Genomic DNA, 14771 nt, shown 5'->3' with positions numbered 1-14771 from the left:
ATACTAGCTTCATCTACTGAATTTAGCAGTACACAAGTGAAAGCATAGTCTTTTGTTTTTTATCATTCCCAGCTGACCTATTATTTAATGTGCAAGACAAATAAATAAATGTAAAAATAGCAAAAACAATTGCGACAGGTGAGCGCTTTTGTGTTACTTATTAGACTTCATCAGAACAATTAATCATAGTTAACCAAACCTTTTATACCCCCTAATAAGAACTCTAGCCAATCAAAGACCTGCTCAGACACATCTAATAATTGTAACTGTTACTGACAATCACATAAATAAACTTCCTAAAATCATGTGAGTGCTACAAATAAAAAATACTGAATAATTAGAACCATAAATATCCCAAGGAAATAATTAAAAACAATGATAAAACATAATTACCTCAGTCATAATTGTCATAAAATGTTGAAATAATCATAATTTAGCTGCCCTGATCTTTAAAACACTGGAGGTTTACGGCAAGTGGTTATCGTGTGTTGACTAAACACAGCCTTACTGACCACTCCTCAGCCTATTCAGCTTCAGCCTCCCTAAAGGATTTGTATACAAAGCCTACAGAACAGCCATCGTGGTGACCAGGGAAGCCCCATTGCTGACCCAGGGAACTACAGACCAATTATTCTTACCAGTATTATTTATAAGGTCATGGAATGAATTATAGTAAAGTTCAGAAAATTTACGTTGGCCATATACAGTCCCTTGACTCTAATCAATCTGCTTTGTCAAGGGAAGCTCCAATTTACTCAATCAAGTAAACTTCTTCATAAAATTAGGAATGACCTAGACACTGGCCATTCTATCTGTACTACCTACCTGGGCCTGGCTAATTCCCTTGACACCATTCCTTACATTGGCATTGCAGATAAGCTCAACTGAATAAATATTAGTGCCTACATAACTTGCCAGATAGCTAATTACCTCTCGACTAGGACCCACATTATGTGAATTGGTGGTACTTTGTCTTCAAAAAGTCTCATCACTAGTGTTGTCCCATCATGCACCATTTTGGGCCCTTCCTCTTTGGCATATACTTTTCTGAAGTTCAAGATGTTTAGCTAACCATGTTTGCTGATGACTACAAAGTTGAAGTTGTTGTAAACAAACCTGCTGATACCCACATCCTGCAATATGGGCAAAACCACACCATGGGCTTAAACTCAGTGTGAAAAAATTGTAGTTCAGTACGATTTAGGAGACAAGAACATTAATGCACCAACCACAGAAATGACACCCTCCTGATAACTGATATTGGTATTAGAGATTTAGGCATGCTCACTGTCAATGAATTAATCTTTTACCATCAAAAATTGACCATAATTAGGAAGTCATTCTACCTTGCTCAACTAATTGCAAAAGGCATATATTTTGGATCGAACTGAATTATCATTCCTGTCTACTCATCCTTTATCAGGCATATGGCTACTATGGCTACCAGTTTGTCTAGGCTTGTTTGTGCATCTCCATTCTGTATAACCATTAGATAAACTAGTTACATTTTGAAAAGACTTGAGTAGATGAGAAATTTAAATTCTGAACACAATAAGTACTTAGATTATTTAGAGTTAAATATTTATAGCTGGTTGTGAGTTGGTATTACGGATTTTTTTTTTAATTTATATTGGTTAAAAGTCATAAAGTACTTACAATATTCATTCATTCCCTGACATCTCGCTTAAATAAATTCAGGGTGTTGGAGAGCTACAGCCCATTCTGACACTCAGTGGAACAAGGCAGTAAAACTAATGCTGAATGGGATTGCAACCCACTGCAGGATGGACACATACAAATTCAGTCACAAGACACACCAGTGTGATGCTAGTCCATGCAATTTGGTACATTTTTGGGATAGGGGACTGGAAGACTCAGCACTAATTCACCTACTGCATGTCTTTTGGATATGAGAGGAAATAAAATGTCCATCAAAAATCCAATCAGACACATGAAGGACATGCAGACTCTGCATAGAAAGTTCCCCAGCTGACAAATGAACTAGAGAATGAAGTTCTATGAAACAACAATGCTAATCTCTGCACCTCTGTTATGTCCGTATTGGGATTATTGTTGTGAGGTAATCTGAGTGAAATAGGAAGCTGTGAATAAATATTTTGTTTTTGGCTTAATTATCCTTGTAAAAAATTATATTATACGCTTAGGCTGCTGAGTTTGGAAGTCTTAAATTTAATATGATGTGAATGTTATAAGGGAGAAAAATGCATTAGCTTTATATTTGTCTGAAATAATAATTTTGTGTTTGTTTTAATACTGAAATTGGTAACATGATGTTCAGTGTATTGTGACAGTGCTAGTATTAAAAAAAAATGTTTATGTTCTAGCAACATTTGTTTACTGTACGTGTACGATTTCCTCTTATTCATTTGTCTAGAAATGCATACTGGCTCTATTAATTTATAAATATTTGTAAATATATTTATGAGTCTTCTTCCATAAATTTACAGCTCTATGCTTGAAAGTTGTTTTGCTGTCATTTTCTTACAGTCAGGACAACCTGCCATTGCATTAAAATCACACTAGTAAGACTACCATTTTAAGTATACGGTATTTGAAATAAACCAATTTGGAATGACTTACCCAAATGCACACTGTAGACATCTAAAATATGGTAATAGTCTATTTCAGAATCATACAATAAACACACATTATTTCCTGTGCTGTCAGGATTTCATTTCAGGAGATTGTTCTCATGCTCAGGTGGATATCTGTTCGCTCCGGCTACCGATTTCTTCCCTGCCATCTCCATACCGATTACCACGTACACTCCTTTTTCATGCTGAGGATAAGATGGCAAATCCTTCCTTCTTCTATACTTCAAACTTCTCTAGATTTCTAGAACTTCCTCAAAATAAATGTGCAGCACCTATCACGTTTGTTGACTGCAGCATCCATTTTCCCCTGCCTTCTAATTCTCATTGTATATATGCATGCATGTATGCATGCATGACTCTCCATACACATCTTCTGCATCCATAACTTTGAATGACAAATTTTCATTTCTGTTTTCATTTAACTGTCTAGTTATGAAATTCATTTATTTATTTATTTCGCTATTGACATTTGTTAACCGGGTTAGTCCAACTGGGCTTGTGGCCCATGTTCGGTGGAAACCCAACGAGAAAAGCTCCAAGAAAAAAAATAAAGTTTACAAAAAAAATGCAAATAGTTTTACATATAATAAGTAATTACAACATAAGGAGATCTTACAGAGAAACTCTTAATTCAAGGAAATACACTTTTTATAATTAAACAGAGTCGCTAAGTATATACATATTTACAAAAGGTTCAGAAATTCAACAGTTGTGGTTAGACATCGTCGGACAAGTAAGCATTCACTGAGGGGGAAATACCTATGTATATATGGGGGAGAAAACAGATAAGGGAGGGGGAGTTAAGCTGGGGCTTGACAAGGGCAGTTTTGGAGTTAAGTACATGAAGTTTGAGTTTCTCTTTGAAGTGGGATGGGTATAGAGTACAACATATATGTCTCTAGGAAGTTTGTTCCAAGCTTGGGCCATGAAGTACTTATATGGTAGTTTGCCCACTGATATTTTGGGATAATATATTTGTAGTAGTTGCTGATTTGGGTCCCTATCAGCATCTGGAATGCTGACAATATCGAATTTGATATTGTCACATCGAGAATGCCAAAAGGGCAAAACATCGAACAGGTAAATGGAAATCTCTGTAAGGGGAGATTTCCATTTACCTCAATATAGTGCGGTCTCAGAGTTGGTATATATAAGTAGCGGGTGATGTGGGTGGGCCCCATGTGGGTGCCTACACCCTTTAGTTTTTTTTTTTTTTTATCGGCATTCGAAAATGTAATATGTCGATCATTTCAGTTCAACATTTAGTGATTCAACCCATTACATTTTCTAATTGCTGATATAGACCCGCTGATTTGATGTCCAAAGGGTATGAGGTGGAGAGTAGATGGTGATGAAGGAAGAGAGAGCAGGACATACTAAAGGTTTATAGAGAATAGTATGTAACATTTGAAGTTTGGCTAACAACAATAAATGTGGGAATTCAAGCCAAGTGAGAGAGTTTAGGGCTAGGCAGTGATGAGTATTGTAGGAAGAGTTAGTGATAAATTGAGCTATCTTATGATAAGTTTGCTGGAGTTTATTTAAGGTAGTAGTTTGAATACTGGTGCGCACGGGGGCTGCATAAAGAAGGGAGGGGAGGAGCTGAGCTTGAGCAAGGGTGAGTTGGGAATTAGTAGTTAAGAATTCTTTATGGCGATATAGTAAACCAGGCTTTTGGTTTATCTTTTTTATACATTGCAGAATGTGCAAGTTGAATTTGAGTTCATCATCAATAATGACCCCTAGGAGTTTGGTGTGGGATTCTGGTTGAATAGTAGTGTTATTTGAGGAAGTAATGGCAAAGGAAGATTTGTGGTGAGCTAGAGATTGAGGAAGAAGTAGTAAGAGTTTGGTCTTTTTAGGGTTGAGGATGAGTAGATTGGTAGATAACCAGTGTTCTGTAGCTAGGAAGACCTGTTGACTGAGGACATGGAGTTCAGAGATGTTATTAGAGGTGGAGATCAGAGCTGAATCGTTTGCATACTGGATGAGGGAAGATATACTGCAAGCTGTATCATTGGTGAAGACATTCAATAGAAAGGGCCCTAGGATGGAACCTTGTGGGACCCATGTTGAGACAGGTAAGAAATGAGAGGAAGAGGAAAGCCATTTTACTGATTGTTGCCTACAGGATAAGTAACTGGTGAACCAGGCAAGGGAGGAGGAACACATATTGAGATTTTCAAGTTTGGATAGTAGGAGAGGATGGGAGACTGTATCAAAAGCTTTAGATAAATCAAGGAAGAGACAAGATATCAATCTGTTATTATCAAGGGCTTCAGCAATAGTATGAGTGAAGGATAAGAGGACAGCATTTGTGCTGTGGTTGGGACGAAACCCATACTGGGTGGGTGTGAGAAGGTTGTGTTCAAGGAGGTGGTTGAGTAGTTGTGAATGGATCCATTTTTTCAAGAATCTTAGAGAGGGGGATAGGATGGCTATAGGTCTATAGTTAGATGGGTCAGTCAAGTTTCCACCTTTATGCAATGGAATAGTGTAAAAGGATTTCCATAATAGAGGGACAGTAAACTCCTGTATACATCTATTAATTAGTATAAATACTGGGTAGGCAATGGAATCTGCAACAAGTTTAAGGAAGGAAGGAGGTAGGTTATCTGTGGAGTGAGAGCAGGGTTGGAACTTTTGGAGAAGTGATCGGATGTAGGAAATGGAAACAGGGTGCAAAGAAAAAGGGGGTTTGTTGGATGGGTTGGGAGGGGTAGGCAGAGGATTAGTATTACAGCTGAGAGGTGTGAGTGTTTGAATAGTATTACTGAAATGTTTATTGAGTAGAGTAGCTGTTTCAAGAGGAGATGAGTTAGGGTAAGGGCAGGGTTTTGAGGGGAGCCAGGAGAAAGGATTTTGTTAATGGATGTCCACAACTTTTGAGGGTTGGATTAGTTATTAAGTTGGGCAGTGTTATAGAAGGAATTTTTGTCATTATTGGTATGCTTTTTAATGAGATTTCTCAGATGTCTATAGTCATGAAGTAGGAGTAAGTCCTTAGTTTTTATCCAAGCTTTCCATGGCTTTGTCTCCTTCTAGCATAAGGGACTTTGTTTCTTTGGAAAAGCCAGGGAGCATAATTGGATTTTAGTCTGATCTTTCTGGAGGGGGCAAGTGAGTTCAGGATGTCTAGGAAAATACTATTAAATCTATTTATGGCATCATTGAGAGGGATTTGCTTGAGGATGGACCAATCTTTGGAAGATAAAATAGAATTGAATTGGGCTAGATTGAATTTGGAGAGTTTGCGGCAGTCTCTATAGAGGTGGGATTTAGGAAGTTGGGAGGGGTGTCGAAGGACAGAGACGGGTAGGTGGTCACTAAGTTGGTCTGGGTGTGTTGTACGGTTGTGGTATAGTTGAGGGGGAATTGGTGAGTATCCAGTTAATTATAGATCTAGAGATTGGGTTTTTATGGTGATGAGCTGGAGATGATATAAGCTGGTGGAAACCATGCAGATTAATACTAAATTTGGTACAGTCGGTTTTCAGTTTGGACCAGTCTAAGTTGACATCACCCAAATACATGGAAATAAATGCAAATTAACTAAATATCTGAGCTACTTGACACACTTCTGGAAATATATAATCTATGATATTATCCAAATTCCACTTCAAGTCCTTGAAAGAGACAGCTGGAAATATTTAATGAAGACAATAAAATGGTAGCATCTTACCTTTTCTCAATAATACTAGGGTTTGCAGTCACCAGGTCTGTTTTTGTACCAGCATCTTTACTGTATTCTTTGGAAAGAGGTGGCAAGTTGCATCTACATGAAATGAAGCCAGTTATAACAATTATTAGCACTGTATAGGCCTTAAATATTCTGACAAACTTAATTTTTATTAACAGCATTGGACAGAATAATGAAATGATGGAAAATTAAAAACAAAAATAATTTTGTAACTGCAGAAGCAGTAAGCCATAGTCATACAGCATGCTATTGTAGATATAATTACTTTTTTTTGTCTGCATGTTCATAGGTTCATAGGTTCATACTAGGCTATCTGCCCTAGGGCATTTATAAGCCTAGCCAGAGTGTGTTTGGCTTTGCCACCCATTTTAAATGAATTTTGCTATGCCCTTTTTCGAGGTTAGTATACTGTGCCTCTGTCTAACAGTGACACAGAAGTGATACCCGGGGTAAACCTACTATCTCCCATCCATTCATCAAGATTCTCTTGAAGAGAGTCAATGAGGGACTCTGCCTAACCTGGACTGGGATTTTATTCCAGAGTGAAGGGAGCTTCTGTGTTATGAATCTGTCCCTCCAGCATGTCCTATTTATTTCAGTGCTGAGGTTCAACTCTCTCGGAGCGTAGCTCGATGGGATTTGGATTTTCTGAGGTGCAGCATGCCCATTAATTCCGGGTTGGACATGGCTTTATACGTCAGGCACAGATCGCCTCTGAGCAGGCAGTATGCCACTGAGTAGAGCTGGAGTTTCTTTAACTGGACAGCATATGGCATCTGTTTGAGCCCTTTGATCCTCTTGGTGAGGTACTTTTGGGGTCTTTCCAATTGCTGCAGGTGTCTGGTAAGGTACATCCCAAAAGGAGCATTGTACTCAATTATGGGCCTGATGAGGGATGAGTAAAGAGGCACGATGACCTCCCCTGATCTAGATGTGAATCCCTTCATGATTACGTGGGCTATATAAAATGTTTTTCTAACCACTTTGGCCACGTGGTTGTCAAATGAGAGATTGCTATCAACTTGGGTCCCCAGGTCCCTAATTACTTCTTCCGTACTTAATGGATTACCATCTATGTTGTGGTAATTTGTGGGCACTTTGTTTTTGCCAAAGGAGATGACTATACACTTTTTGGCGTTTAGCTTGAGGCCATCGCTCTGGCACCAGTTGTCTGTTTCTATGAGACCCTTTTGTAGGATGCTTGTGTCAGCTGGAGAGTCGATTATGGCGCCCAGTTTGCAGTCATCTGCAAACTTGGTCAGCCACAGTCCTTCCATGTTAGCCTGTACCTCCGAGAAATATATACCGAACAAGAGAGGTCCCAGGACTGAGCCTGGTGGGACGCTACTTGTAACTGGTTTGGAGTCTGACATGGCTCCAGCAATTCTAACCATGTGGGTTCTGTCCTTGAGCCAGTTTGCAACCCATCTAGTGACATAGGGGTTTATATTTAAGCTGGTGAGCTTATCTATAATGCCCGAGTGGGGTACTGTATCAAAGGCTTTTGCAAGGTCCAGGTAGGCTGTGTGGACCACCTTCCCCTCGTCAATGGCCTTGGTGACTGTTTCAAAGAAATCAACCAAGTTTAAGAGGCAGGATCTGCCCTTAACAAAGCCAAACTGGGTAGGATCCAGTGTCTGTAGGTCCCCAGTATCTTTATTTATGTGGTCCATGATGATCCTTTCTATAGCTTTGCAGACCAAGCTAGTCAAGCTTATGGGGCGATAGTTTCCAGGATCCATTGAGGCACCACCTTTGTGGAGAGGGACCACTGTTGCTGTACGCCACTCTTTGGGTACATATCCTGTAGTAAGGCTGAGATTGAACAGTAGTTTTATGTTTGGGTTTAGCTCTTCTTGGAGTTCATGTAGGATGCAGTCCGGGACACCGTCTGGTCCCATTGATGCTGTGTTTTTGCTTTGGAGAGGGCGGCTCTTACCTGAGCATCTGAGATATCAGGGGGACAGCACTCTGCTGGGATAGATATTTGCCCTTTTGGTGGGGAGGAGGGGGAGAAATTTGCGCTGAACCTGTCAGCTAGGATGTTGGCAATGTCTGTGGGTTCGGTGTATTTTTTGTCATTTTGGACTAATTCTGAGCATATCTGGGAATTCCCACCCAGGTTCCTAACATAACTAAAGAAAGCCTTGTGAGTATCCTTAGTGTCCTGTGCAATTTTTCTCTCGAAGCTGGCCTTAGACGATTTTGAGTGCAAGTAGTTTTTTGCTAATACTGATCAGAGATGCCTTCCCTTTTTGGGATTTTGCTCTATCATGTAGTATCTTCCTCCTTCTATTGTACAGTTTGTTTATGGCTGGGGTCCACCAGACAGGACGCCTAACTTTGGAGGATTGGGTCTTGGTTTTATTTGGGATTGCATGATCCATGCATTCCTGAAGGTGTTCATAGAATGCGTTTATAAAGGATTCTGCGGTCTGGGCCGTATTTTCCACAGGCCTGGGGGCTTTGAAGGATTCCACCTCGGTTTTGAGGAGTGTGACATTTGCTTTAGAGAAGTTTTTCACTGTGGTTTTCTGGGCAGGGGCTGAGGTTGGGATGTGAATATCTAGTGAGATTAGTTTATGGTCTGATCTTACCAGTGAGGGATACACTTCTGGTCTGGAGCATAGAGTCCCCATGTTGGTGATGATCAGGTCCAGTATGCTTTCCCCTCTTGTGGGAGTGGCAACAAGTTGTTCCATAGCATTTGAGTTTATAAATTCTAGGAACCTTCTGGCTAGGGTGTTGGAGCTAGAGTAATGCTCCCATTCTATGTTAGGGTAGTTGAAGTCGCCCAATATAATGGTGTTTGGAGAGACCTTCATATTTTCCAGTGTTCTCAGGAAGGCCGAGTGGGGTTCCTGGGTTTGGGAGGGTGGTCTGTAGCAGGCTATAAACTGGAAGGCAGTTTTACCCACTGTTAGTTGCACATGGATAGTTTCTGATGCTTCGTGCTGTACCACCAACCTGGAGGTGTGGGTATCTTTGATGAATATTGATACTCCCCCTCCTTTTGTGGTTCGGTCCAAGTTTTGTGGCTGAAAAACATGGTATGAGGTATAACCTGGTAGTGCTGGGGTGCTCTCGGGAGCCTTGAACCAGGTTTCTGTTACTGCAGATATATCGATGTTCTCCATGCTAAGGAGAGTTTCGAGTGCATGCATCTTGAGGTTTAGACTTCTGGCGTTGAGTAGCATTACTCTTAGTTTCTTATCCCTTGTGATACCTATGGAGGTGGGTTTGTCTTTTGAGCCTTGCCTAAAAAAGGCACTATGGGGGTGGCAAGAGCCTTTGCCAATATCCAAAAGCCCAGGGGTGACAGGTGCAAGCCGTCCCTAGCGAAGCATCGTGGCTTGTCGAGCATGTCTTCCCAGGCAGACAGGCATTGGATCCCCTTTGAATGACACCAATACTTAAGCCAATTGTTGAAATTGATCATCTTGTCTTCATATTGTGGCATCATTCTTGGTGAGGGTAAGATGCTACTCAAGGTCAGGGTCATACCGCCCTGGGCTACATGCTCAGGGAGCTCCTCTTATGTCTCTTTTCATACAGTCCAGGGAGGTACGTCTCAGGTCATTCACACCAGCATGGACAATGACTAAGTCATATTTGTACTTGCCTTGGAGTGACCTGAGTGCTTGTGTTATGTGGTGGATCCAAGCGCCCGACAGGCAGCTCACTGTGACCTTCTCCTTGTTCAGTCTGGTGAGCGGGACGTCAGTGTGCCTGACGATAGAGTCACCTATTACAAGTGTATCAGGTGTGTTGTTTAGCCTTAAGGGCTGTGACTGTTCGGCACACTGGCTTTGTGAGCTATGTGTTGCATGTGTTTTGTTTTGGGGTAGTGGTTGCTTGGGTGTCTGCTTTGGAGGTCTCTGCTGCTTAGGCATATTTTTATTTAGAGCCTCCAAGTATGTTTTTGTGTGTTTATGTGTTTGGTTTGCTGTCGTGGTAGGTCTATGTGAGACTGGAATTGTAGTGAGTGTGGTTTCCTTCTCCTCCTGACTGGTTACGCCAGTACTGAGTTGAGAGAGCTTAGCCTCCAGTTTGGCTATATGGTTGCATCTCTCATATGTGTTGGAATTTGTTGGGAGGAGGAGAGGGTTGTCTGTGTACATGAGGCAGTTGTAACATTGCCTCAAGATTCCCAGATTCACCAGCTGGACAGGAGAGGAGATTGACAACTGACCTTTGGACATGCTAGAATAGTATTGGGAATTCCTTTATAATTGAAAAAAGGGCCAATGGGGAACAAAGTACTCAAGGGCAGTTTGTGAGGGTGTAGTGCTTTTAATTTTTTAGAGCTGACTTATATAATTGCTTTAGTGAGCAAGTGCCAGGCTTTAGAGTGGGAATAGGGTGTTTATTATGAGAACTAGATCAGTTCTAAGGGAAAAAGTGAACAGCAGACTTTGTGGAGCCAAGAATGGTTTAAACCCAATTAAGCGGCGCTGCCCGATGCTGCGCTATGTGCAAAATCGCGCAAAGCCACGCTAAAGTGGGTTTTATACAGGGGGACTTGAAAGAGCTAGAAATTGGCCCAAAACGGCCAATAGTCTACCAGATTCTTGTGCTGGAAACACTCCTCCAGGGATAGATAGGCTGCTCCAAGCTCCCCACTGCCACTGGTGAACAAAGAAGCCTCCCTTTATCCAAGAAAGGAAATGGGCAACACAGGAACTTTCCAAAAGTCCAGAATACAGCAAAGCCTGTATTTGGACTACTCTAGGTCAGGAAAGATGGGAAACAAGGATCATTTTTTTTTTTGCAACAAACAGCAGGAAAGTGCAATAAATATGTAACACAGGCTAGCGCACTTGAGTGTGTAGCCTCAACAGGTAAATGCAACAAACAGGGCAAACTTTAAAAGTGCAGGTGCAAAAACAACTTTAAACAGTTTAAAACAGTTCAAGAAGCAGAAATACTTGCAGTTTAGCTAGATCGGACAGTCGCCCAGGTAGTAGCAGGAAAACAAACACTTTTATCAGGTTAGCAGTCACTCTTTAGCCTCTCTGCTGCTAGCACCACTCTGCAGGACCACAAGGAGCTTGGCTGAGTAGTAACAAGCGCAAAAACTGTGCCAAAGTGGGTTTTATACAGGGGACTTGAAAGAGCTAGAAATTGGCCCAAAACGGCCAATAGACTACCAGATTCTTGTGCTGGGAACACTCCTCCAGGGATAGATAGGCTGCTTCAATCTCCCCAATGCCACTGGCGAACAAAGAAGCCTCCCTTTATCCAAGAAAGGAAATGGGCAACACAGGAACTTTCCAAAAGTCCAGAATACAGCAAAGCCTGTATTTGGACTACTCTAGGTCAGGAAAGATGGGAAACAAGGATAATGTTTTTTTTTTTTTTGCAACAAACAGCAGGAAAGTGCAATAAATATGTAACACAGGCTAGCGCACTTGAGTGTGTAGCCTCAACAGGTAAATGCAACAAACAGGGCAAACTTTAAAAGTGCAGGTGCAAAAACAACTTTAAACAGTTTAAAACAGTTCAAGAAGCAGAAATACTTGCAGTTTAGCTAGATCGGACAGTTGCCCAGGTAGTAGCAGGAAAACAAACACTTTTATCAGGTTAGCAGTCACTCTTTTAGCCTCTCTGCTGCTAGCACCACTCTGCAGGACCACAAGGAGTTTGGCTGAGTAGTAACAAGCGCAAAAACCACGCCAAAGTGGGTTTTATACAGGAGGACTTGAAAGAGCTAGAAATTGGCCCAAAACGGCCAATAGATTACCAGATTATTGTGCTGGGAACACTCCTCCAGGGATAGATAGGCTGCTCCAAGCTCCCCACTGCCACTGGTGAACAAAGAAGCCTCCCTTTATCCAAGAAAGGAAATGGGCAACACAGGAACTTTCCAAAAGTCCAGAATACAGCAAAGCCTGTATATGGACTACTCTAAGTCAGGAAAGATGGGAAACAAGGATATTTTTTTTTCTTTTTTCTTTTTTGCAACAAACAGCAGAAAAATGCAATAAATATGTAACACAGGCTAGCGCACTTGAGTGTGTAGCCTCAACAGGTAAATGCAACAAACAGGACAAACTTTAAATTACAAGCGCTAAAGCTGGCTTTAAAGCATGGGGTTAGATAGAGATAGGAAATGGCCCAAAACGGCCAATAAGCTACAGGTCACTGGGCTGGAACCATTCCTCAAGGGACAGATAGGCTGCTCAGAGCTCCCCACTCTCACTGGTGAACAAAGAAGCTTCCTCCTATCCAAATAAGGATATGGACAACACAGGAACTATGACACATCCCAGAGATCAGCAATACCTGAAGACTGGACTATTCTAGTTCAGTAAAGGATTTTTTTTTTTTCTTTTACAAAGTAGCAGAAATTAGGTACAGAAACACAGTAAATGCTTTAATTCGGCTAGCGCACTTGACTGTGTAGCCTACCAGTTAAACTAAGCAAAAACAAACTTTAAAAGTGCAAAAAAATTCAGAAATACAGGCAGGAATGCAATAAAACAACTTTGCAGAGCTTATTTAGTTAAAGAAACAGAGAAGTCTATATATACAGAAAAGCAGCTAAAACACACAAACACTTCAGATGCAATGCAACCTAGAGCACTTGAGTTGTAGCAATATTAAGGCAATTACAGTTATAATAAATGCTCTGAAATATACTCTATATTTCCAAAATGTTTGAGAAGCACAGTCAGAACACAAGGAGGTTCAGGCAAAAAAAAAAAAAAAAAAAAGGGAAAAAGGAGAAACAGAAGGCCTTATCAAATGTTCTCTCTGTACTAGGTAGAATGAGCTAATGACACTAGACTGGGAGGAGTGTCACAGATCAGATTTACAGTAGGGGCGGGCAACTGCAAAGCCACCAAGTACAGCCAGTAGCACTAGAGAAAGCCACAAACAGATAAAGATTTGTAAAGATACAGAATGCTTTTAACTGCAGACAAATCAGTTACTTGTGCAGATTAGTTAATAGCAATAAAATACACTCGAAGACTAAAAAGCAGACAATAAAAGTGCTATATATTAATTGTTAAAAACAATAATCTGTATAAATAATCGAAAAAAACAGGATACTTATATATCTCAGCTAACAGCTGCAGTCAACAACTCTTATCCACTCTGCTCAGTGTGTATAGACAGAAACCCTATCAAAGTTAGTGCTTAAATACCAGAGAACAACTTTTTTTTTTACAAGAACACAAAATAACCAGCCCCCACTCAGCAGACTATTAACACAATATAGCCAAGTTAAAGAGAGGCTTCAGCTAGAAACAATAGCCTACAGCCAGTAGCACTAGAGAAAGCCACAAACAGGGTTTAAATGTCAGTGAACAATAAACAAATTATGCATATGCCCTTAGCAGATACTCCTGCATCATACTAAAGCAATAACCCACGCCTGGGTGTGGGTAATGCTGGATTTACCCACGGTTGGCGTGGTTTGGTCCCGAGGCGGCCCAGGACCAAACAAAGACAACCGTGGGTAAATCCAGCATTACCCACACCCAGAAGTGGTTATTGCTTATATTAATGACATTATTTAAGAAAAGAAATAATTACTTTTCTTAAATAATGGCATTGTATACCTCTTTGCTGCCCTTCCGCAGCTGTCTGGTGTTCCGGCAGTTCTGATGTACTGCACATGCTACGCAGTACATCAGAGTTGTGGGCAAAGCAACGGAGAACGCAAGATCTCCGTTGCTTTTACTGCTATGTTAAATCGTTTAACATAGCGAGACAGCTTAAAATAAGCAACGGAGATCTCCGTTGCTTATTTTAAATGTCTCTAAGTTAAACTCATTTAACATAGCGAGACAGTTTTAAAGCAACGGAGATCGCAAGATCTCCGTTGCTTTACACTGTGTCACTATGTTAAAGGAGTTTAACATAGCGAGACAGCTTTAAAAAGCAACGGAGATCTGCGTTGCTTTTTAAACCTGTGTCACTATGTTAAACTCTTTAACATAGCGAGATTAGTGTTTTATACTAACGGAAAAGTCCGGGACGGACCTTTTCTGTTAGTATATTGAGGGATTTACAACGGGCACGCTGGTTGGGCTGGCCAATCAGCGTGCACGTTTTAGAGGAGGCATTGTATAATATAACTTATTCACTGGAAGTATGAGAGTCTCCACATTTTTTTTTTTTGCTGTGAAAGATAAGGATTTATAGTTGTATGGTGAACAGACAATTACATTCATAATGCTGCCATTTGGCTGACCTCCTCAAAGCAATATTATCAACTTTAGTAACACAACATTAGATACTCTTTATCTACATTCCATGGCACAAAAGAAAATATTGAATGAAAATGTTAAAGACAGGCTATGTTACTAAGGAGAAAAGCTAAAATGAAATACCAAACAGGATGAATGTTATGTTCAGTAAGAGATTGTTTACATACCTAAGGATCAACTTCATCTAAATTATTGCCTTTAAAAAGAAGCCATAGGAAAAAAAGAAATGAGATCCCA

The 14771-nt window shown here is 40.6% G+C and overlaps 1 protein-coding gene across 1 annotated transcript in view; it reads right to left on the bottom strand.

The window, feature by feature from the left end:
* The window catches only part of ST8SIA1 (ST8 alpha-N-acetyl-neuraminide alpha-2,8-sialyltransferase 1), a 352671-nt gene that overhangs the window by 290797 nt on the left and 47103 nt on the right, over nt 1-14771 (bottom strand). Inside the window, exon 3 of the mRNA XM_044087193.1 lies at nt 6298-6390. Coding sequence (XP_043943128.1) covers nt 6298-6390 — 93 coding nt within the window. The remainder of the gene's footprint in view (nt 1-6297; nt 6391-14771) is intronic.

The sequence above is a fragment of the Protopterus annectens genome, chromosome 11.part0 (assembly GCF_019279795.1).
Source record: "Protopterus annectens isolate FY-2018-M chromosome 11.part0, PAN1.0, whole genome shotgun sequence".
NCBI classification, from domain to species: Eukaryota; Metazoa; Chordata; order Ceratodontiformes; family Protopteridae; genus Protopterus; species Protopterus annectens.
The sequence above is the reverse complement of the archived record's forward strand: the minus strand, read 5'-3'. Positions and strand labels throughout refer to the sequence as shown.